At 42.8% G+C, this 21,660-nt stretch overlaps 1 protein-coding gene across 6 annotated transcripts in view; it reads left to right on the forward strand.

The window, feature by feature from the left end:
- SLC7A1 (solute carrier family 7 member 1) overlaps nucleotides 1-16,374 on the forward strand; it is a 67,365-nt gene extending 50,991 nt beyond the window's left edge. For 4 of the 6 annotated variants that reach the window (XM_061628489.1, XM_061628486.1, XM_061628488.1 and 1 more), the window contains 4 exons: nucleotides 1,270-1,481; nucleotides 2,437-2,603; nucleotides 3,648-3,756; nucleotides 5,844-15,342. In XM_061628489.1, coding sequence (XP_061484473.1) covers nucleotides 1,270-1,481; nucleotides 2,437-2,603; nucleotides 3,648-3,756; nucleotides 5,844-5,953 — 598 coding nt within the window. In that variant the 3' untranslated portion in view covers nucleotides 5,954-15,342. The other 2 variants (XR_009762881.1, XR_009762880.1) reach the window with 2 other exon arrangements.
- Nucleotides 16,375-21,660: the final 5,286 nt, after the last annotated feature.

Consider the following 21,660-nt stretch of genomic DNA (forward strand, 5'->3'; position numbering starts at 1 on the left):
AGTATCCAAACAAGGACAAATGCTCATCTAAAAGTGAAAACGTTTTCCAGGAGCATGGTTGACCTGCATTCTCAAGGTCCCTTCTGCCATACATCTTTGGCTGCAGATAGCTTGTGGATCTTCTCTGCTCAGCTGTCCTTGGCATATATCTGATCATCCCTTTAGCATAACTACTGTAGCACAGGTGCTCAGACAAACTCCCTGAGCTTGATTTGCTTTGGAAAGCTGCTTTACATAACATCTGCCATATTATGGGTCTAGTCACGATCACATTCCACAGGCTTAGGTTTTTTGAGGGCTAGCCATTTTTAAGATTTCTATCCATATAATTATGCACACCTGGTCTCCCCATTTGACTCGCAAGGCCATTTTGGTAAGTCATGCCCATCTACCCTACAGCGTATGACGTCAGGGTCACGGCAGGTAAAGACCTAGCTCAGCTGAAAGGGAGTTGCAGGAACTGTTGATCAGAGGTATCTGTATTGCCATGTGCAAAGAGCTTTGCAAGACCCAAATAATAGCTGATGGTTGGGTCTTGCAGACCACTTCACAGTGCATTTGCCTGCATAGTTTGATTTCAAGAGAAAAGCCTTAGAAGTTAAATTGAGCCTGAGTGGACGATATATGCGGAAAGCATGCAGGTATTATACAGAAGAGCAGATTGCATTCGGTCTTTTTTTGTATGTATTTTAAGTTACACTTTGCATGTCATTTGAGGACTTTTAGAAGAAATACTTGAACTGAAAATTCTTTATGTAAGTTACAGTGGTAGAATCACATTTTTCCCCCTGCTCAGAATAAGGAGCAGTATTCTGGACAGCAGCTGCTTAGAATATTTAGGTGTGGGGAACCTTTGGCCCTCCAGATGTTGAACTAATCTCCCATCAGCCCCAGCAAACCATGGTCACTGGGCAGGGATTATGGGAGTTGTAGTTCAGCAACATCTGGAGGTCTAAAGGTTCCCCACACCTGTTTTAGGTAATGTTTAGTCATTCCTCTTTGGTCAGAGATTCGGTGCTGCTGATGCCCAGTTTTTTTGGGTGGTGATGATGGTGGAATAGAAATTTAATTTTAATATTTTAATTGTGTTTTTATTTCCTATGTACGATTGTATTGTGAGCTGCCCTGAATGCCCCATTGTGGGGCAGAAAGGCAGGATAGGATTTTTTGTTTACAAAAAATAAAATAGATAAATAAATAAATTACTAAGCCCTTCTTATGATTACAGGTAATACAGTGGCACTTATATTCCACTTCCTTTTCTCTTAGGTACCAACCCGAGCAGCCTAACTTAGCATACCAGATGGCTAGTACAACCGATGAGGTGGACAACAATGAGTCTGTGAGCACCAGTGAATCTCAGACTGCATTTCTACCTGAGGAAGAGGAGAAGTTCTCCCTAAAATCAGTTTTCTTTCCCCAAAATACTGATCCCTCCAAACCCTCTGGGTTTATAGTAAATGTCTCCTCCTGCTTCATAGGTAAGGGTTGCAGGCTGAGTAGCTGATTTAGGGGATCCGGTGGCTCTCCAGGTTGTTCAAATGTAATTTCTTGCTGGTAATTTGATAACAGGTGTGTGTAACTATTCATTTATTCTGTCCTGGCCTTTCTCAGGGCATGTAACATTGATATGTTGCTAGTGCTCTGTAATACATGTGATTGTAATATTCATTTTGTACGATCTGGGGCCCCTAAGGCCCCATTCCCATAAAACCAGCATATGGGTTTGTTTAAATATTGGGAAAAACAAATGGTTAGATCCCTTGACCAGACCCAATTCTCAGGAGGGTTTTCTGGTGCCTTCCAGATCTAATTGTACTACAGTACCCATCATCCTGACCATTGGACATGTTGGACTAATGAGAGCTGTAGCCCATCATTCTACAGTCTTTCACTGTGTAGGACGCCAGGTTGGGGAGAGTTAAGAGCCCATGTACACTATGACCGCAGTTCTAGCAGCGGCCATTTAATTTCATGCAACAGCCAGTAGCCCCACATAGAGCTGTGCATTCCAATACAAAAGGTTAATCTAATAAATTCTTACGAGGTTTGAAGAGTATCACAATATGGTTGTGAATGAGTATCCATGTGCAAACTGGCATCTGTATTGGCTGTGCTTATGGAAGCCAGTGGGTCTCCCTTGTTGGATTGGGGCATATGATTGGCGGACAGTGCTGAGCTGAGGTTGAATTGACCATCAACTCACTTGCAGCATCTGTAGAGGAAACATGCAGGAGTGGATTTGCCCCAGAATTGTGTGTTCACAGATTCAGGATCCAAACAACAGAACCTTGCAATGAATGTACAGCTGTGTTGGCTACAGATGTTACTGTTTCTGACTTTACTTTAAAATTGCCACTGTTTTTGTATTGAATAATTCCTTCTACCCACAATATTAGTGTGACAAACCTTTTTTTTAATGTATCTTGTTCTCAGGTTTTCTTATCGTCACCTTCTGTAGCTTGACTGTCCATGGCAAAGATGCCCTGAAAAATGGAACCACGTGGGCTATCGCTTTGCTTGTTGCACATTTCCTCATTTGCTTCATTTTTACAGTGGTTATTTGGAGACAACCTGAAAGCAAAACCAAGCTCTCATTTAAGGCAAGTGGGTCTGCAAGGAGTGGGTTGGGGAGAGGAAGCAATCCTGAGTCTTTGCTGGAAAGAGAGATTAATGGATGTTAACCTGCTTCTTCCAGAAGGGCAGAAATTGGCCAAGAGTGCCGGGCAGGGGTGGCGTGGGGAGAGGGAACAGTAGACACAGAACAAACTTTCCCGCACAGATGGCTAAATGTACCTCAAGCCTGATAGTCCTGATACTCCTTTCTTTTGCCTCTCATATAGCAATCTGCCTATTTGTGTTTAAGAGGGTATGCAAGGTGGCCTCTTTCTACTGGCAATCTCAACACAATCTTTAAAAACGACTCAGCACTTTTAAATTCAGACCCAAGAAAGGAACTCTTATTCGTTCTTTTTACTGAGCAACAATAAGTAATTAAAAAAAAAGTCCACACCAAACCCTACTTCATCCTTTTAACTCTGAAAAGATGGTGGTGGTGGTGAGGATGTCTAGTACCCTGAGCTTTAAAAAAAGAAACAAAGAGTACCCAAAAAACCCAACTACTACCTCATTGTTTTAAAATGTATAAACCACTTTTCCATTTTTTAAAAAAGCCCAAATGATAGGCAGTAAAATGGTAAAACCATATCATCCAACAGCATCTGGAGGGCCACAGCTTCCTCAACCCTATTTTACAGAAAGGAAGATGACAAAATTAAGCCAGCAGCAGAGGGGAATTAGATTTCCAGAGGAACCTCTCAGATGAAGTTATCGCTCTTGGAGAGGTTCCTCCTCCTCCTCCTCCTCCTTCTTATGACTTACAACACTGGTGAAGGCACAAGTAAATATATTATACCATTAAAAATATAACAGCCACAGGAAGCTAATGCATGTTTTTATAGAATCAATTTTATGCAATAGCAGCAAGCAAATAATATCCCCATATGCCCTTTTGCTGGTAATGTGATATGAGGAACTCAGTCATCACAAATGGATTGCACAATCACACCATGAGGACACGGCTATGTGAATTGGCTCCCAAAATGTGATCCAGAGGCACAACTCCTTGGTCTTTGTTTTTTTTCCAGGTCCCCTTCCTTCCCATCCTTCCAATCTTGAGCATCTTTGTGAATGTTTATCTCATGATGCAGCTAAACCGTGGCACCTGGATAAGATTTGCCATCTGGATGTTGATAGGTGAGTTTGCAGCTGGGTTTCTGACCATGCAAAATGATGGGACTCTTTTTTTTAAAACTTATTCTAAATAAAAGGTTAAAGGGACTTCTGAATAGTGGTGGCACAAGACTTTAATGGTGCCTGAAGCAAAGTCTAAATGCCCCATCCCCACTACTATGGCCCCACTACAAAAGTCTACAGGCACTAGTTCCTGCCTTCATCTATTTCCCACCTTCCATGGGTCTGCCTGATGTACATTTCTGCACCCTACTGCATTGCAGGGCTGGGCCTGGTTCTTGTTAGAAGTACAACACCAGGGATCATTCAGGCAGTAAACTAAGGGTTTTATTTATTATTTGATTTCTATCCCTCCCTTCCTCCCAGCAGGAGCCCAGGGGGGCAAGGGTTAACTGTATTTACATTTGGTCAATTACCCAAGGGGTGGTGGAGGAGGTATTGTTTAGCAAACAATTGGAATGGCATGATCCATCCTTGCTGAGGTTAACTTATCCTCTGATAAGTTCAGAGAGAGTTTTGAGAGAGTTGTCCCCCATAGGTTTAGTTGTTGAATATCTTCCTGCTATGAACCAAGGCCTGTAAATAAGACAAAACCCCTCTGTTTATTTCTCTTTTGAGTTATACCCCATTCTTACTCAGTTTTCCCTCAACAAAGTATTATCAGGATTTATTTTCTCTCTGGACTCTGTCTGCTTTATTCAAGTCATTCTGCTAATATTTTTTTCTTATATGTGGCATAACCAGACTGTGGTACTGGTGGATGGAGGACATTAGGCATTTTCAGTGGGAAAAATTATACATGTTGTGGAATGCTATATAGTGGCTAGATTACTTAGAAAACTGAAATAATAATACCTGAGAAAACCCTTTATATGCCCCTAGCCTACTGCTAAGGAAAGAAGCCTTCGCTCTACTATAGCTTTTCCTGCCCTCTCTTTTGTACTCCCTCAACCCATGTTGTAAGGCAGGTGTGGGGAACCTTTGACCTTCCAGATGTTGCTCAACTGCAACACCCATCGGCCCCAGCAAGCCTGGCATGGCTATGGATGATGGGAATTGTAGTTCATCAACATTTGGAGGGCCAAATGTTCCCCACACCTGATCTAAGGGGTGGCACTCTAGGTGCAGTTGGACTCAAAACTCCCATCTGACCCAAATAGTCAGGGACTACAGGAGCTGTAGTCCAACATACATCTGGATGGCCAGAGACTAGCCTAAGAACTTATATAAGATTCATGAAATCTGTGTAGGTAGGCTGAGAGTTGTTATGGCTTCTGGCTTTAGAAAGATCCAGAACATGTAGAGGACCAGAACCCGTTTATACACCATCAGACAGGTAGATTTTCCTCGCCTCTTGAGGAAGGTTTCATAAATACAGAACGGTTGCTACAAAAGCCTAATTTCTGGCCATCATGGTCTGAACTTGCCACAAAGATGTGTACAGACAGTAAGGCCTACTAACTAGGCTTCAACTGGAAAATGAGCTCTTAACAGAGAGAGGGGGGAGAGAGAGAGAGAGAGAGAGAGACTTCATGTACAGGATTGCTAGACAGTGCACAGTTTTAAAGGTTGAAACCAGCTCCTGAATTGGGTCCTGGTGTAAATTGGCAGCCAATACAGCTTGACTGAACAGGTTAAATGTGTGTCCATCTCTTGATGTCTATTACAAATGCCAACAGTATTCTATATCAGTTGAAGCTTCTGAGTCATATTCAAGGGTACCTAAAAAGGATTGCATTGTAGTAACCTAGGAAGTTACAGAAGCGGAGATCAGCATGACAAGGTCTCCAATAGATCTTATCTGTCCAGAAGAGAGGGAAAGTTCCTTATTTGGTGAAACAATTGTTAGCAACAATTCTGAACTGCTTCTCAGGAAGCATCGCTGGGAGTCCAGGAGTCCTCCCAGAGTCACCATCAGTTACAGGCCATGGATATTCCTTACCAGCATCACTTCAATCTTGTCTGGATTGCTACCATTTTTATACTGAGGGCAGCTACGCATTCATATTCTTGGGGTCATTGGTATGGCTTGTGTGCTGTTAGATGACTTCATGCTCTCTAACGCTGTGCCTTTTCCTTTGTTCCTCCAGGTCTGGTTATTTATTTTGCCTATGGCATGTGGCATAGTGTGGAGGCATCTTATTCAGCACCAACAGATGCGGAAAGATGTCCAGACAACAATGTGGACAGTTGCAAATGATTGAACAGCCTTGTTATGCTAAAGGACAGCAGAGCACCCTCTGCAGGGAAGGATGCTTTCCTTGCTGGGACCTTGAAGTATTTTATTCTGTGGAATATCAGGTGGGCTCCCATGACCCGCCACTGTCCCTTTCAGCTTGCTTTTACCTTTGGTAGTGCAGCTATAAGGGATCACAAGGAAAAAAACTGGGCCTCTAGCATACTTCCAACAACACTGTTACCGATGCTGGCAGCTCTCTCCCACCCTGCCTTCTCACAAGTATATGGAAAGGAAACAGCTGATCCGTGTGCCACTTCACTTCCAGTGCTGCTATGAGACCAAGCCTTTCAGAGGGTCTGCAAATTAACTTCCTGGCATTGTCTGTCTACAAAGACACCTTATGTTGGACCACTAAAAACCAGGGGCCTTGCCTAAACAACACCACCACCAAAACATGACCTCCTATGTGATATAAAAATGCCCTCCTTGCAGGACAATGAATCCGATTAAGAAGAGGACTTGGTGGTCTTATTTAATAGATGTACTTGACTTGTTCTGTGCAGGTAACTCCTGTGCTCTGATACGCAATGTTGCAACAATCTTCTGTAGGGTAGTGGCTTGCAGGCTGAATTCTCTCTCTTGTGACACAACACATTTGTTTAGGCAAATAGCAGATCCTGCTGCTTATAAGAAAAGCTTCTAGCTTACGGTATAATTCTGTGTAGAAAAATGGTTTCTTTTTCATCTCGTGGGTCGGGTATAAATCTGTTCAGTTGACTGCATGGTTTGGGATGTTGATCCCATCCTGTATGGAATATGGTCAGAGTTTATTGCTTTCCAGTCCTCATGTTGCTCCTCTGCATTGTAAGTTTGTGAGGTTAGACCTCTGATACTCCTTGAAGCTGAGACTAAGCAACTGTATACAATCATCAAATGAATCCATTGTAGAGATGTGATAGGAACCCAGATCTCCTGGGTCCAACTTCAACACTGTCTGTTGTTATGTTTTTAAATAATATATTTAAAAGTGCATCATTTTGGGGGCGGGGGAGATTGTGCCAAATTTGACTTTTCAGGTGCAAAGTAGGAAACAGCCTTAGTTTATGTCCATTTGGAGGATTTGGGACAAATGCATCGTCTGTGAAGTCAAATCTCTTGTGGCTTGTCACCCGTCCTGTGAGGACCAACTCTCCTTGGACGAGAGTGGGCAGCAGGCAATACTAGAAGCAAAAATATCTGTGGGCCAGGGACACTGCCAGTTAAGTGCCGTTCTTGTGCTGTAAGCTGTTTGAGACTCCAGCTTAGCCATGTTGAACTCCAGATAGGATTTTGTGCTGTTTCCAGGAACAGTTGGCACATCATAGAACAGAAGTGATGTGTCCTAATAAGCAGCAGAAGCCCCGCAGGGAGCTTCTTGCAATTCTAAAGCCATCTGTCAACCTTCCCATCAGGTGGGGCTGGGGAACCATCGAAGTCTGTTTGTTCCCATGCGTAGATTACCCTTTGCCAGGTACTTTGGAGATCAGCTGGCTGGAGCTGATGGGAGCTGCAGTCCAAAACATCTGGAGGGGCACTAAGTTGGCAAAGGCTGGTATAGACAAAGAGCCACCTCTTTGTAAAAAGTGGGTTTCCAAAAGAAAAAACATCGAATTTATGCAGATACATGCTGTAGAGGAAAAAAATCTTGTAGTTTATTATTGTTGTTACTATTTTTCATTGCTGGTCTCCTGGAGAGCTGAATTTATTTTTATTTGATATTTCATAGAATCATAGAATAGCAGAGTTGGAAGGGGCCTATAAGGCCATCAAGTCCAACCCCCTGCTCTATGCCGGAATCCAAATCAAAGCATTTTCAACAAATGGCTGTCCAGCTGCCTCTTGAAAGCCTCCAGTGTCGGAGAGCCCACTACCTCTCTAGGTAATTGGTTCCATTGTTGTATGGCTCTAGCAGTTAGGAAGTTTTTCCTGGTGTTCAGTTGAAATCTGGCTTCCTGCAACTTGAGCCGATTATTCTGTGTCCTGCACTCAGGGACAGTCGAGAAGAGATCCTGGCCCTCCTTTGTGTGGCAACCTTTCATGTACTTGAAGAGTGCTATCATATCTACCCTCAGTCTTCTCTTCTCCAGGCTAAACAGGGCAAGTTCTTTCAGTCTCTCCTCATAAGGTTTTGTTTCCAGTCCCCTGATCATCCTTGTTGCCCTTCTTTGAACCTGTTCTAGTTTGTCTGCATCCTTCTTGAAGTGCGGGGACCAGAATTGAACTCGGTACTCAAGATGAGGCCTAACTAGTGGTAAACAGAGAACTAATACTTCATGCGATTTGGAAAATATACTTCTGTTAATGCAGCCTAATATAGCAAAAAGTGTCAGCCTCTCCCTGATTGGCTTCATGACAATGCTGTGAAGCCATTCAGAATGAAAACAATGCTTTCCACCTTGCCTCTAGGGCAGGGGTGGGGGACCCTTTGGCCCAGGAGAGGAATGTGGCCCTCCATACCTCTCTGCCTGGCCCACTAACCTCTTACTAGCCACCTTCATTGCCACCCCCATGTACCCCTGATAATAAAGAAGGTGAGCGAGTTCACGGAACTGGACTTTGAAACACTTACACTTATGCATGCGCACGTGCACAGTTTCTGCCAGAAACGCTCTAAGAAGAATTTTTGGCTCAGCCCTACTTTACAACTACCTGCCATCCTTGTGGTCTGAAATGCAGTGAGGTAGATTTCATTTAGTCTGTGAGGACTGTCAACCACAGAAAAGCGTTTCCATTGGCCACAACTGGAGGGGCAACGGGTTGATCTGCCAGTCGGTTGCGGAATTTGTTTGAAGATGAATTTTTAAAAAAGGCCCTCGAGCTGATCTGACCAGGTGTTATAGTGGATTTTTATATATATGTTTTTGTACCGATTTGTGTGATTTTATTGTATATACTTTCTGTTGTACACCGCCCAGAGAGCTATGCTAGTGGGGCGGTATAAAAATTTAACAAATAAATAAATAAAAAAAAATGCTTTTTTTGCAGCCACATAACGCTGTTGGCTCATATTCAGCTTGTGATCAATGACAATTCCAAGATCCTTCTCAAATGTCGTATTGCCGAGCCAAGTATTCCCCATCTTATAACTGTGCATTTGGTTTCTTTTTCCTAAGTGTGGAACTTTGCATTTATTCCTGTTGAATTTCATTCTGTTGTTTTCAGCCAAATGCTCCAGCCTATCAAGGTCCCTTTAAATTTTGTTTTGGTCTTCCATGGTATTAGCTGTGCCCCCCAAATTTGTAACATCTGCAAATTTGATAAGCATGCCCTGTACCTCGTCATCCAAGTCGTTAATAAAAATGTTGAAGAGCACTGGGCCCAGGACCAAGCCCTGTATTACCCCACTCGTTACTTCCACCCAGTCTGAGAAGGAACCATTGATCAGCACTCTTTGAGTACTTCTGGAGCCAACCGTGGATCCACCTGATAGTTGTTCCATCTAGCCCACATTTAGCTAGCTTGCTACTCAGAATATCATAGGGCACTTTGTCAAAAGCTTTGGTGAAGTCTATCTAGTCGCTTCAGATATTTATATCTAGCCACTTCATATATTGCAGTTGAAGCAAATTGTGTGGAAAGTAGCGGGACTCAGTAGAAAGGGAAATCTTTTATTTTGCAGAAGTGTTATTCTTATGTTTGTGTGACGGATTTCAGAGGTGAAAATGCTTTGAGGTGTCCTCAAGTGCTGCCTCCCCCCTCCCGTAATTACTTCTCTGCTTTCATGTGTCCTCACAACAACCCTGTTAGATCACAAATACAGAAGCAGCATTCCCCTCCTGTGCTGTGTGGGGCTGATGAGGAGTTATAGTCCAATTCATCATCTTTGGAAAAGCCTCACAGCACCAGGAAGTATTGATTGAATGATAAACAAAAGCCCAACTTGTTTTGAGCCACAAGCGGCCCTTCAAGGGAACATTGAAGGGCAAGTCAAGGAATCATGGCGGATACTTGGACTGTGTAAAAAAGATTCCTTTGATTTGAAGGGCTTGCTGCAGCATGAAACACATCAGGCCTCGTTTCTAGTCCCCCTTCATGTATTGCTTCTGTGAAGAGACAATGTGGGTAAGAAGGCTCTGTGGGGCCATGCCACGTGGCTCCTCTCAGTCCTGACCCTCCTATGCACATGTCTGAAGTGGGGAAGTCTGTGCCTGTACACAGTGCATAAGCTTCCTCAGATCCTAGAAGCCTGCACAAATAGTAGTCCAGGATCTGGAAAAGCCTAGGTCTGTAGACTTCCTCACCTCCGGCATCCAAATTAACTCTTTCAGGTTGTTTGTTCTTATGGACCAGTCAGTTCTTCCCCATGCCATTTTAAGGATCATTCTTAAGGGTGGGATATAAATTAAATTAATAATAATAATAATAATAATTCTTTTACTGCATTCTGTGTTGGAACCTCCATCTTAATCTAATTAGGATATTCATAGTCCCATTTTACAGAGTTGGTGGCTTAGTTGGAGTTTGAGACCAAATCCCTACTATCACTTGGGCCACGGTTGTTTCGAGGCCTGTTGAGTGTGTAACATTCCTACATAGAAATCACTTCCATGTAGGCTTTTGCCATGGTCCCGTTGTGTGAAATTCCTTGTTGCCCATTCCTCTTTTTCAGCCTTTGCCAGCCAGGTGCTCTCCAGCAGTGTTGGCTGGGGCAGGGGTACCAGGGTTGGCTGTTCTATAGACCCCTGGAATGATTAGTAAAATGTGCCCTATTGTGAAACTTCCATTGAAGATGGCTCTGAAACTGTTGCTTTCACAAATGCTTTCTTCTCTGGGAGAGGTTTGAGAGTGAGCATTATCAGGCCAGTGCTCTGACTTGCTGTCAGGTTTCTAGTTCGGATTGAGGTTCTAATAATTGACCTATGCAGTGGGGCCCCAACTTATCTTAGGAAGTGTCTTCTCTCTTATGAATTTGCCATGAAGCAGCTTAACCTGCTTCCCATATTCCACATGAGCTGAAGATGAAATTGCAAATGGTCTGAGGCAGGTAATGGCTCCTGGACTCCAGATTTTGTTCTGAAAAGAGGACCATAGCTCAGTGGTAGGTAAGATGCTTTTCATTCAGAAGGTCCCAGGTTCAGTCCCTGACACCTCTAGTTAAAAAAAAAAAAAGATCAGAAAGCAGGTGTGAATAACCTCTGCTGAGACCCTGAAGAGCCACATTTTGTCAGAGCAGACTTATTACCAGGCTAGCTGGGCAAGCTGACCTAGCATAAGACACTTTCCTCTGTTCTGAGCACCAAAGTCTAGACATTGATAACAGTTGGATTTTAGTAACTTTTTTATGATTTAGTGCAGCTATATCTTTTTGCATGGTTTCTTATTTTAGAACTAATTTTATGTATTTATTTATCCAAATAGGAGGGGAAAACAGGGTAAAAAAATCTTACAAATAGAGTATAATGTGTATAGAGTATAATGTATCCTGTGTATCAGCAAATATTGTGCGTTTGTGTACACACAGAAGACATGGTTTCTCTTTTAGCATGGGATTCATGCACGTTCCCTAATGGAAGTGACTCACTGTAGGAATTAGGCCCATGCATGAAGGAGCACTGAGGGTAGATGTGACAGATCATCTACTAGTGGCTGTCCCTCATCTTCAGCTTGCTTAAGTACAGGTGCAGGGATACCTTCTAAGCCAGAGATGTGAAACCTGTAGCCCTCCAGACGTGGTTGGACTCTGAACTCCAATCAGCCCCAGCCAATGTCTAGGGGTGATGAGAGTTGTAGTCCAGCAACATCTGGAGGGCCACAGGTTACCAATCCTTGTTGTAAATAGTGCTGATACTGGAGCCAGGTAGACTGGAATTGCATAAATACTGACACCTTCATTAGGTGAGTTTATCCTCTTTCCCCATAGATGTCCTGCAGAGAGGAGATGCAGTGCCTGGGAATGGCACTCGAGGATGATTTCACCCGGTCCATCTGTTGGATATTTTCACTGGTACCAACAGCTGTCTCCACAAATATTGCTACATCTCTTTGCTGTGGTTACCTGCACTGTTGCAGCTGGCAATCCCTTGCACTGTTAAAGGTGGGAGTGCTCAGGAGGTGGGGTGCAAACGCTTACGCTTCTTGGTGTACAGTTTCATTACTGAGGTGGGGGGAAGACTAGGTAGCCCTCTAGTCTTCTGAAGCCTAAATATAAAAATACATGAAGCTTGAGTTTATTGGTGAAAACCTGAAAGATGCTGCTGTAAGTTTTGCTATTGTGAAGAACAGGCTGGCATTTACTGGAGCTTGTCTTTGTAAATAAGTGGGTATTATTATTATTATTATTATTAGTTTTAAGAAGATGGTTTTGTACAGTTGCTGGGACACTTTGTTGTATATGAGGCTGTATTTTCAAGCTTTGCCTTCTATGTAATGCTCAGAACAAAAACAGACTGAAGAGGTCTTCTATCTGTGGAAGCCACCTCTTCTGTCAGGAATTATCTCCGTTTTCACTCTCTTTAGATTCTTTTTCCTCCCCAAAGTGCACGAGCCCAGTGTAGAAGGGGACATAAGCAAAGGGTGAGTGTACATAATCTGCATTCTGACCCTATGCATGTTTTACTTAGGTTGGCCCAGCTGAGTTCAGCAGGACTTACTCCCATCTGAGTGTGCATAGCAGTTGAAGTTCTAGGCTAGGATTACTTGGCCCCCTGCAGCACAAGAACATAGTTGTAGATTTGATTAATTTCTTCTATATAATGGAAGAGCACTGTCCCATATTTTGAATTATGGTTGTATTCCAGCCATAGAAGGACAGTTCATTACTCCTAATGGGCATTTTTTTCCTCTGAGCTTGCTCATATTTAATAGAAGCTGCAAAGGATCAGTCTGTTGGGTGATTAGTGGTTTTATGAAAAGTATGGTAGTGTGAATCATCCCAGTGTCTATGGGATGTATTGCTAATGATTAAAAAAAATAAACCAAATTTGTGGGCGAAAGGTAAATAGTTAAATAGTAAATAGTTTGGTTTTCCAGTTTTACTGGGTCTTTGGGTTCCATTATCTTCTTACTCATAGCTTGATGTTATTTGTCCTACATGCTCGCTTCATGTAGAGTCTGCATTGTAGACCCAGAATCCATTCAGTGTTAATGTGTGATCTGCTATGCAATCTCCCTTCATTTCAGTGTTACATTGAAGTTAAGAGGTTGTGACTAACAAGGCGAACAGTTGGGTAGCAGAGACTTGCATTTATATATCTGAAACATCAGTATTTTTTAAGTGGTAGATACTAAAATCATGTGAATCCTGAGGGAGTTAGAAATTGTGCAGACACAAGCTGTCATCGGGAGACTGTGCTGTGCATCATAGGGTTGTATGCTACTAGTAGCTTGTGGCGTTAACCCTTGCATAGGGGCCTTTTATAGCAGCGGGGGATTCACATTTCAGTCTGTATTGCAAGATGGATGAAAAGTGCATTCTTACCCAGACCATGCAATGCTCATGATGGCATTGGCGATACCTGGATGTGCACCCAAATTTGATTCCAATCCACATCTGTTGCATTTTCAGTTCCTAATATAGCACCAGGAACTGTGCACATATTCAGCCAGTGTATCCAATCATATAACACCCTATTGCATTTGTGGATGTTACTCCACCAGGTGGAGATTGCACAAGAGAGCAGGAGAAGGCTTATATTTCTGTTTGACCAAACAGGAGTGCATATTACAAACTATCCTTAATGTAACTTTGGCGAGGCTCCCAAAGGACTTTTGCTGATATCAAAGTGTTATGAATGCAACAAGCCACACCCAATTTCATGTTCATTAGTTTCTATTGAAACCAATTGCATTTTATGTGCATATCATCTGCACACACTTGAAGCTATTGCATTTTGAACTGTTTTGTAAAAGTTTTACTATTCAGTGTGAGTTGCATTACACCATAGGCGTTCAGTTTAAAGCAAATGTTGGCAAGTGTTGCATATGTGTTTTAAGTCCAGTTGGTGCTGCAGTACCCTCAGGTTAGCATTTGTTTCCTGATGCATCAAGTGTGAGGATCAGGTTGTATGTGGTATGGGAATGCACTATTGCCTTCCCGTGTCAAATGGAACTTCTTCGTCATTGCTTAGCTGTTGATCCAGAAACCCTTTTCTTGGCAACTTAATGAACCCATCCCGGAAGGCATTTTCCAATGCAAAGGTGGTCAGGCATTTATTACTATATGTACATCTTTCACAATTGCTTTCATATGCTAGTCCTTGGTGTGTTGTACTTCTAAAGCAGAGGCCAAATGTTATGGAACAATGCCTGTTAATAAAAATCTATACCTATATTTTCTCAGGGTTTATTTCCTCCTACTCTTGGCACATGTCCCAAGAAAAGGCTATGTCAAGATGATGAAACGACTGGACAGTGGCCTCGTTTTCAGATAGCATTAAGTTGTGGTTTGTTTAGCATAATTATTTGTTAATATTTGCCCAAACCCACCCCAGCCAGTTAATTAGGGTTTGCTTGTGCACAACAAATAAGAATATGAAACAATGGTTTTCATTACATCTGAAGCCATCAACCTGGCTTATTCCTTGTTTCATCGCCCAGGCCAACATACTTGCCCAACTACAAAGGTGCAAAGCAAGAACATTTAAAAAGCTTAAGCCGCTATTAGGTGAAACAAGCCATGGTTACTTTGCTGGTCTGAGAGACTGATCCTAGTGTCTTGAACAAATCACATTTAAAGCAAACCATGGCTTAGATCTATGAATGAACACAGCCATTGAGGAATCTTATTTCCCAAATCACAAGCAGCCATGCCTGTGTTTTCCAAATGATGAAATGGTAGTAACATGTGTGCCTGATGGAATTGGAGGATTTTCTTTCTTTACGTTGTGCCTTTTGATGTACGTCTGGTCTCAGGAGCACAAGGAATGGGTATGGCACCATTTTTCAATTGTACATTACAAATGTGTTGGAATGTGGGGTTTCTTCAGGAATACAGCTTTTAATAACCAAGAAGCCATGAAAGAATCTGTGCAGATTTTTATTGAGTAATATATAAATATATACTTTTTGTTGGCTGGTCTATTTTTCTAATTATTTCCTCAGAATTTCTTACTGTTGTGATACAATTATTTGACTCTTGATGCTTACTACAGTTCTTGTTTTCTGCTTGTTCCAGTGGGCATTGTTTCTGTTTTCTTTATATTTTGGCTCCTCTTCCCCCCCCATAAACCTTTTTTTGTTTTTTAAATGTGAAACGTTTATCTAGAGCCACACCCTCTGCTTCATAGAGACGTTTCTGCTGAGTGACACTGTAAATAATGTCCCCCTCAATGTCATTTTTGACTTTGGAAATCGATTTGTTAATATGTGATACCGCATTAAAATGTTTTCCTGAAGTTCAAATAAATTATATAAGTTTCACCCTTCTTTTTAATGTATTTCTCTTTGTTGTAGCAAACCGGTTGGATGTAATTGCTCTTCTGCAGAAGAAAATCAAGCTTCTGGAATCTTGCCTTTTTGTTTTCCAATATAGTTGTGTTCCTTGATAAGACTAACAGTGCAACCGTATGCATCACTACTCAACAGTAAGCCCGAGTGAGTTCATTGGGACTTATTGCAGGATTGCAGCCTCAGTTTTTTTCTCCTTTAACTGCTTGATCTAACCAGTTCTCCCCTGCCCCCCTCAACGTCTTACTATTTTGCACTTAATGGAAGTTGATGCCTATGGGAAGCCAGAAAGCATTTAGTTCATGACTGTGGATTCTGGACTAGATAGGTCATTGACCTGATCCAGGAGGCTCTTCTCATCCCTTTAGTATGGAACTAGATGTTTCCAGAAACACCAACTGCAGAAAAACCACCACCACCATGTGTCTTAATTTCTCTGTTCTGCTTCCCAATGTCTAGAGCAGCCTTTTCTAGACTGGTGCCCTTTAGAAGTTTTCATTCAACTCCCATCAGCCTAGCTAGCATGTCCTGCAGTCAGAGATGATCTGTAAAACAGTGATTCCAAAACTCCCCCCCCCCCCGTGCACCACTTCAAAGAGCTGAGGATTTTAGTGGACCACAATGATTTTTCTGCCTGTTGTAGCTAGATGCTCTATGATTTTAATTGTATTTTTGCAGACATACTGCAGACTGTGATGTTCCTGTAGGTTAAGCATCTGTAAATATGGTAAGTGCAGGTCTATTAGGTGATGTATGGTAATTGACTAAGAGAGAAAGGGGGAGTACATGGATGATGATTGGCTGAGTGGCTGGCTGGCTGAAGGTATAAATGGAGGTTTGTGAGTGATGAGGGGGAGAGAAGTTGAGTTGGTTGGAGTGAGGTCGTTTCGTGAGGGTTGGTTGGCAGAGTTCTGAGGGAGGTTTGGATTATATTTGGCTGATATTTAGAATGTATATAAATGAACAGAAACATAAAGAGTGACACTAAATGAAACCATACGCTTGTTAAACAATCCTAAGTAATATTGTTATTTCCTGGTATTATTGAATAAATACTTATTTGGTTTACCAAAGGCCTGATCCTTGTCTGGGGAATATACATACCAGAAGGGAGGGCAAGGTAATTACCAAGGCTGAACAGAAACAGTATCTAATGGTGGCAGCTGTGAAGGGAGATATTGTAACAAAGACAAGTATCCAGAGCAACCCAGAGTTGTATGCTTTATAGAGACAGATATAAGGGGGCTGGGAACAGCATAAGCACTCAGTCACAAAGTAAACAGCTATAGAGAGACTCAGGCAAAGTCTCTGGGAGTATTGGTTACAGGACGTGACTGGTGGTGTTGCCTAGCAGTGGGATCTAGTGAGATCTGTGCTAGAGCGGAGTGGAGAAAACAAAAACGACGATCCTGACTGGCGGTGTCCCTTGTGGTGCCTAGGGAAAGGCAGTAGCCACAAGCAGGTGGGAACCTGACGGAGAGCCAGGGAATGACGTCACACAGACCACCTGAGGAATGAAGCTCATGGACCACCAGTGGTCCACAGACCACAGTTTGGGAACCCCTGGTGTGAAATATTTGGAGGACACCAAGTTAGGAAAGGGTAGTCTACTGCAAATTACCTCTTACTCTGAGGTTCCTTTGTCCCAATAGCAGCAGTTGCCAATGATAGGGGCACAACAAAGAGTGGAATACTACAGAGTTCACAACATAGAAAAGTTGTATTAGACATCAGAGAGGGAAAAGAGGGCAGGAAATGGCCATGCACTTGCCACTTCTGATGTTTAAGATTATTTATTATTATTATTATTATTATTATTATTATTATTATTATTATTATTATTGTAGGAGGGATCTCCTGGAATATTAAATATCACAGCTCACAATGCGGAAATGCCTCCGAAAGCAAATTTCACCATGTGCAAATGATAGTTGCAATGTCAAAAATGAACATGAGGATTGGATTACGGGGAGAAGTCGCTTCATCATGAACTCAAGAAAGAGTTTGCATCTGATTTGTGTTTTGTCAGACCCACTGTTGGACACTGGATGTCTTCATTTATGCAAATACACATAATTTTTGCTAGTGAGGAAGGAGGAAGGAAACGTGTGCGTGCGTGCTTCCATGCATATGCTCAGAGTGCAGACTGCCAGATTCATCATCCAAAGCCCAGCCAGGCAGAGCAGAAGGGGCAGCAGGGGGGCCTGTTAGCTTTTTTTTCTGTGCCAGCTCAGGGACCTGAGGATCAGGTCTCAGGAGATCTATGGGACTTAGGTTCAGCAGTTCCCAGGTTTCTGGCACCTCGGCTGTCTCTCCACTCCCATTCCCACCCCCAAAACCCTCATTTTGGGGCTTTCCACTAGCTACTGCCATTGCTTTTAGTGTTAACTGGTCCCATGCTGTGGAACACTCCAGCAGAGATTTGGCAGGCAGGCAGGCATCCATCCTTTTGATTTTCAGACATCTCTTGAAGACTTTTATGCTGACAGGCCTATGCAGTTGTTCAAAGTTTTCTTGAGTAGCCAGTCATTTTAATGATGGTTTTGTAGTGCGTTTAATAGTCTTTATATACCATCTGTACACCATCCTCATGTGATGGTGGCAATCTGAGAATGGTCTATAAACACTTTTCTAAATAAACTAGCTGGCAGCTTTCCACCTGCTAGGGTGAAGCTTGGAATTCTGCCATAGCAGAGCCGCCCCTGACCAGAGGAGGCCTGCAGAGAGGCACAACAGTGAACCATCACAACAATAGCCAGCCATCAACAACTGGGGAGGGGAGAAGTGTTAGGTTTGTGCTCCAAATTACATGTGAGATAAGGGATGAGTACATTTTGCATACAAAATCCTTAACTAGCAACCATATGCATTCTGAAGCCTTCCATGTATGTGCCCCTAGCTGGGTAGAAATGAGTAGAAATGGGTGCTGTGCATGCAGTTCTTCAGCCCCATAAGCCACAGTTGTGCCTAGTTACTTTCCTTGACCCATAAAATCAGACTCTGTTTTTGTCTGTATGAATTCCTGGGTTTTTAAAGTCTGTTTTGGTATGCTTTTATATTACATGGAAATGGAAACAGACTGCCTTCAAGTTGATTTCAACCTATGGCAACCCTATGAATAGGGTTGATAAGCTGTATTCAGAGGTGGTTTACCATTGCCTCCCTCTGAGGCTGAGAGACAGTGACTGGCCCAAGGTCACCCAGTGAGCTCCCGGCTGTGTGGGGATTTGAACCCTCGTTTCCCAGAAAATTGTAAACGTATGACACGCTTTATAAAAGTTTTAAATAAAATGAGCTGTTCAGGAGAGGAAGGGAAATGGTACAAATGCAGCTTACAGGACAAGGCTTTAGGCACACACACAGTTGGATCAAGGCCATTGCTTTTAAATTTCAAAGAAGCATAATGAACAAAATTCGTAAGGTTTATAGAAACAAAGGTACTGGCTATGTCTTTTTTATTCGTAAGTGTTCAGTTGTTACCTTTACTTTGTAAACAACACCACTCATCTCTTGCTAGAATCCATCCACCTATAGAGCCATAAAGAAAGCAATGTCACACAGCAAAGACCAATACTGGAGCATGTATTTATTATCATGAATATATTACATACACCTGTACACTGTAACTGAAATAATACAACCCCCCCCCGCCCCCTGTCATTCAGATAGCCACATATTTCAGTCAGACCACAAACTCCTCCATGGGGGTGGGGAGACCTTTACATACGCATCTGTTGTGTGTCCATGGGACACAAATGCAATCAGTGCACAGACGTAAAATACCTGATTTGGGTTATTCATATGTAATCCGAAGGGGATTTTAGCCATTCAAGTACCTGCTGATTTATTGGTTAGAGATGCGAGCTATGCAAACAATCTCTTGAAAGTTCTGAAAAGTTTTGAAATGTTGCAAAAGGGGGAGTCTTAATTATTCTCTTGCTTTTCCTTGACCCCGCTGGTTTCTCCAGCAAGTGGTTTTGCTGGTCCTTTTGAGATTCCAAAGGCAGTAGGGTCCTGCAAATTGCCTTCTCAGGAAGACTTGAGGGCTTCTGGGAAAGACAAATATTGGGACAAGGAAGCACAATTCACACATCCTCCACATCTGTGGGGAGGAAGAGCCATAGCTCAGTGGTAGAGCATCTGCCTTGTATGCAGAAGGTCCCAGGCTCTATTCCCAGCATCTCCACATAGGGCTGGGAAAGAACCCTGCCTGAAACCCAGAAGAGCTGCTGCCAGTCAGTGTATACTGAGCTAGATGGACCACGGGTCTAACTCTGCACAGGAGCTTCCTATGCTCCTATCTTGTCCAAAGCCCAGAGATGCATGGAATGCCTTGTGGTGGTGGGAGGAGGAGAAGGCATCACTGGTTTTTGGATAAGACATGAAAGTAAGGTGATAAGTGTGAGGGCATCAGGTGTCCAGACCCAGAGCCATGCTCATAAAGGCATTTAATGTCAAGGGCCTTCCTACATTAGCAACTATTTGAAACAGTACAATTTTGGACAATTTTTATTTAATGGTCACATTATTCTGGTACTCTGGAGTACCAAAGGTACCTGTGAGCATAAGAGCACATTTGGGGCAAAAGGCAGTATTAGGCAGTATTAATGTTATCATCCATTTACTTAGTATGGTGTCCTCCAGATGTTGTCTACAACTCTAATCCTCAGGTTGCATGGCCAATGGTCAGGGATGATGGGAGTTGGAATTCAAAACATTTGGGGGGACACCATGTTGGCTATCTCTGTCTTAGCAGACTACAGGACAGTTTTGGATATGCCACAGAAAAGAAGCCATATCTTCATTCCTCAGGTGACAACCAGTTGTGGCTTTCATCCATAGCTGGAGCATGTACATCCCGCTGACGGGAGAAAGATGTGCATATTCTCACTCTGCACAGTCAATAGGAATCACAAATGCATGCAGCACAAGTTGCTCCTGATTCCTTTCCTAAGGCTTCTGTGTAAAATCTGAAGCCATCCTCTGCTAGATGCATTTATGCAATCCATGGCAGTGATGAGATGCATCAAGAGAAAAGGTGTCCTACAGAGTACTGCCTCATGCCTGTGTTTTGTGATGGTATCAGGGTGGGATCTTGATAGAAGCTGTTTCTGGAGTTGGAGGTAATAAGCCACTGTTGCTTATGGAGTTTTCCTGGGACTGGTGTATAACTGCCTAAATCCTTCCTGAATCTTCCTCTGAACCAATGGGAGAATATGCGGCAACAGATCTTGCAGGACAGAATGGGATTGCAATTTCCATCTTCTTGGTGAGAGCCCTCCTCTCTTGGCTAGCACTGCAATTCTCATAAGAGAATTTTGGCACAAGTTGCCAAAATAATGTCTTGCCACCATCACTGCTAATTAGAGGGGGAATGGGAGGAAATGACACTATTTCCTGGAACTGGTTGGCTGGCTTTCTTACCATTTTGTGCCTTAGCTACAAGGAATTTAAAGCTGGAATATATGTACAACAGGAGATGCACCTGAAACAGAAATCAGGAAGATGCTAGCCACAATTAAGACCTTGTTTCCTTACAAGAGTTGCACTAGGCAGTCATAGTTTGCTTGTCTGCTATGACTAAGCCTGGGTGTTATGAACATGCTTGTTGGAAAATATTTGTACTATTCCTTGCTAGTCCATCAATGGGATGCATGAAATCACAGCTACAATCTCTGGTTGCTTTCTCCATGACACTTAAGCCAGCTCTGCCTCATCGCCTGAGTGCTTTGTGTTATTGCAGAGTACACTTCTGTAAATGTGGTTTTCCACAATTAGGTCGACAGTCATATAGTTCTGCTGGTTGGGGGATAAACATTATGGCTTCACATACAAAAAGCAGCTGCTGGCCTTTAAGGAGAGAAGCTTAGCGATGTAGTGATGTAGGCTGGGCCTAGGCATGTCATGCAGCTTTCCTGGGACTACCCAGTCCAATCAGCTCCTACACTGGAGCTTTTGTAAACAGAAACTGAAGTAGGAGGGATAATAGTCTAGCTTTGCACAAACCTCTGATTCATACTTGCCTGCCACACTAGTATCAAGTTGGTTGCACTTCCCACCCCCATCTTATGTCTATCTTCATCATTTTCAGAGCGATGGAGGATCTGATGGCATAGGTAGCGATGCAACTTTAGGAAAGCCAAGGGGTTTGGGCATACCTGATGAGATTGTTGCCTTGCAACAGCATACCTGTGTGACATATCAGAAACTGTTTTTAAAAGGCCCCTTTGTTTCAAAACTAGCTTACCACGTTGTGGTGAGGGGCTGTTGCTTGAGAAACTTAAGATCAAGCCACTGATCTAGTT

This window comes from Rhineura floridana, chromosome 5 (genome assembly GCF_030035675.1).
Source record: "Rhineura floridana isolate rRhiFlo1 chromosome 5, rRhiFlo1.hap2, whole genome shotgun sequence".
Lineage (NCBI taxonomy): Eukaryota > Metazoa > Chordata > Lepidosauria > Squamata > Rhineuridae > Rhineura > Rhineura floridana.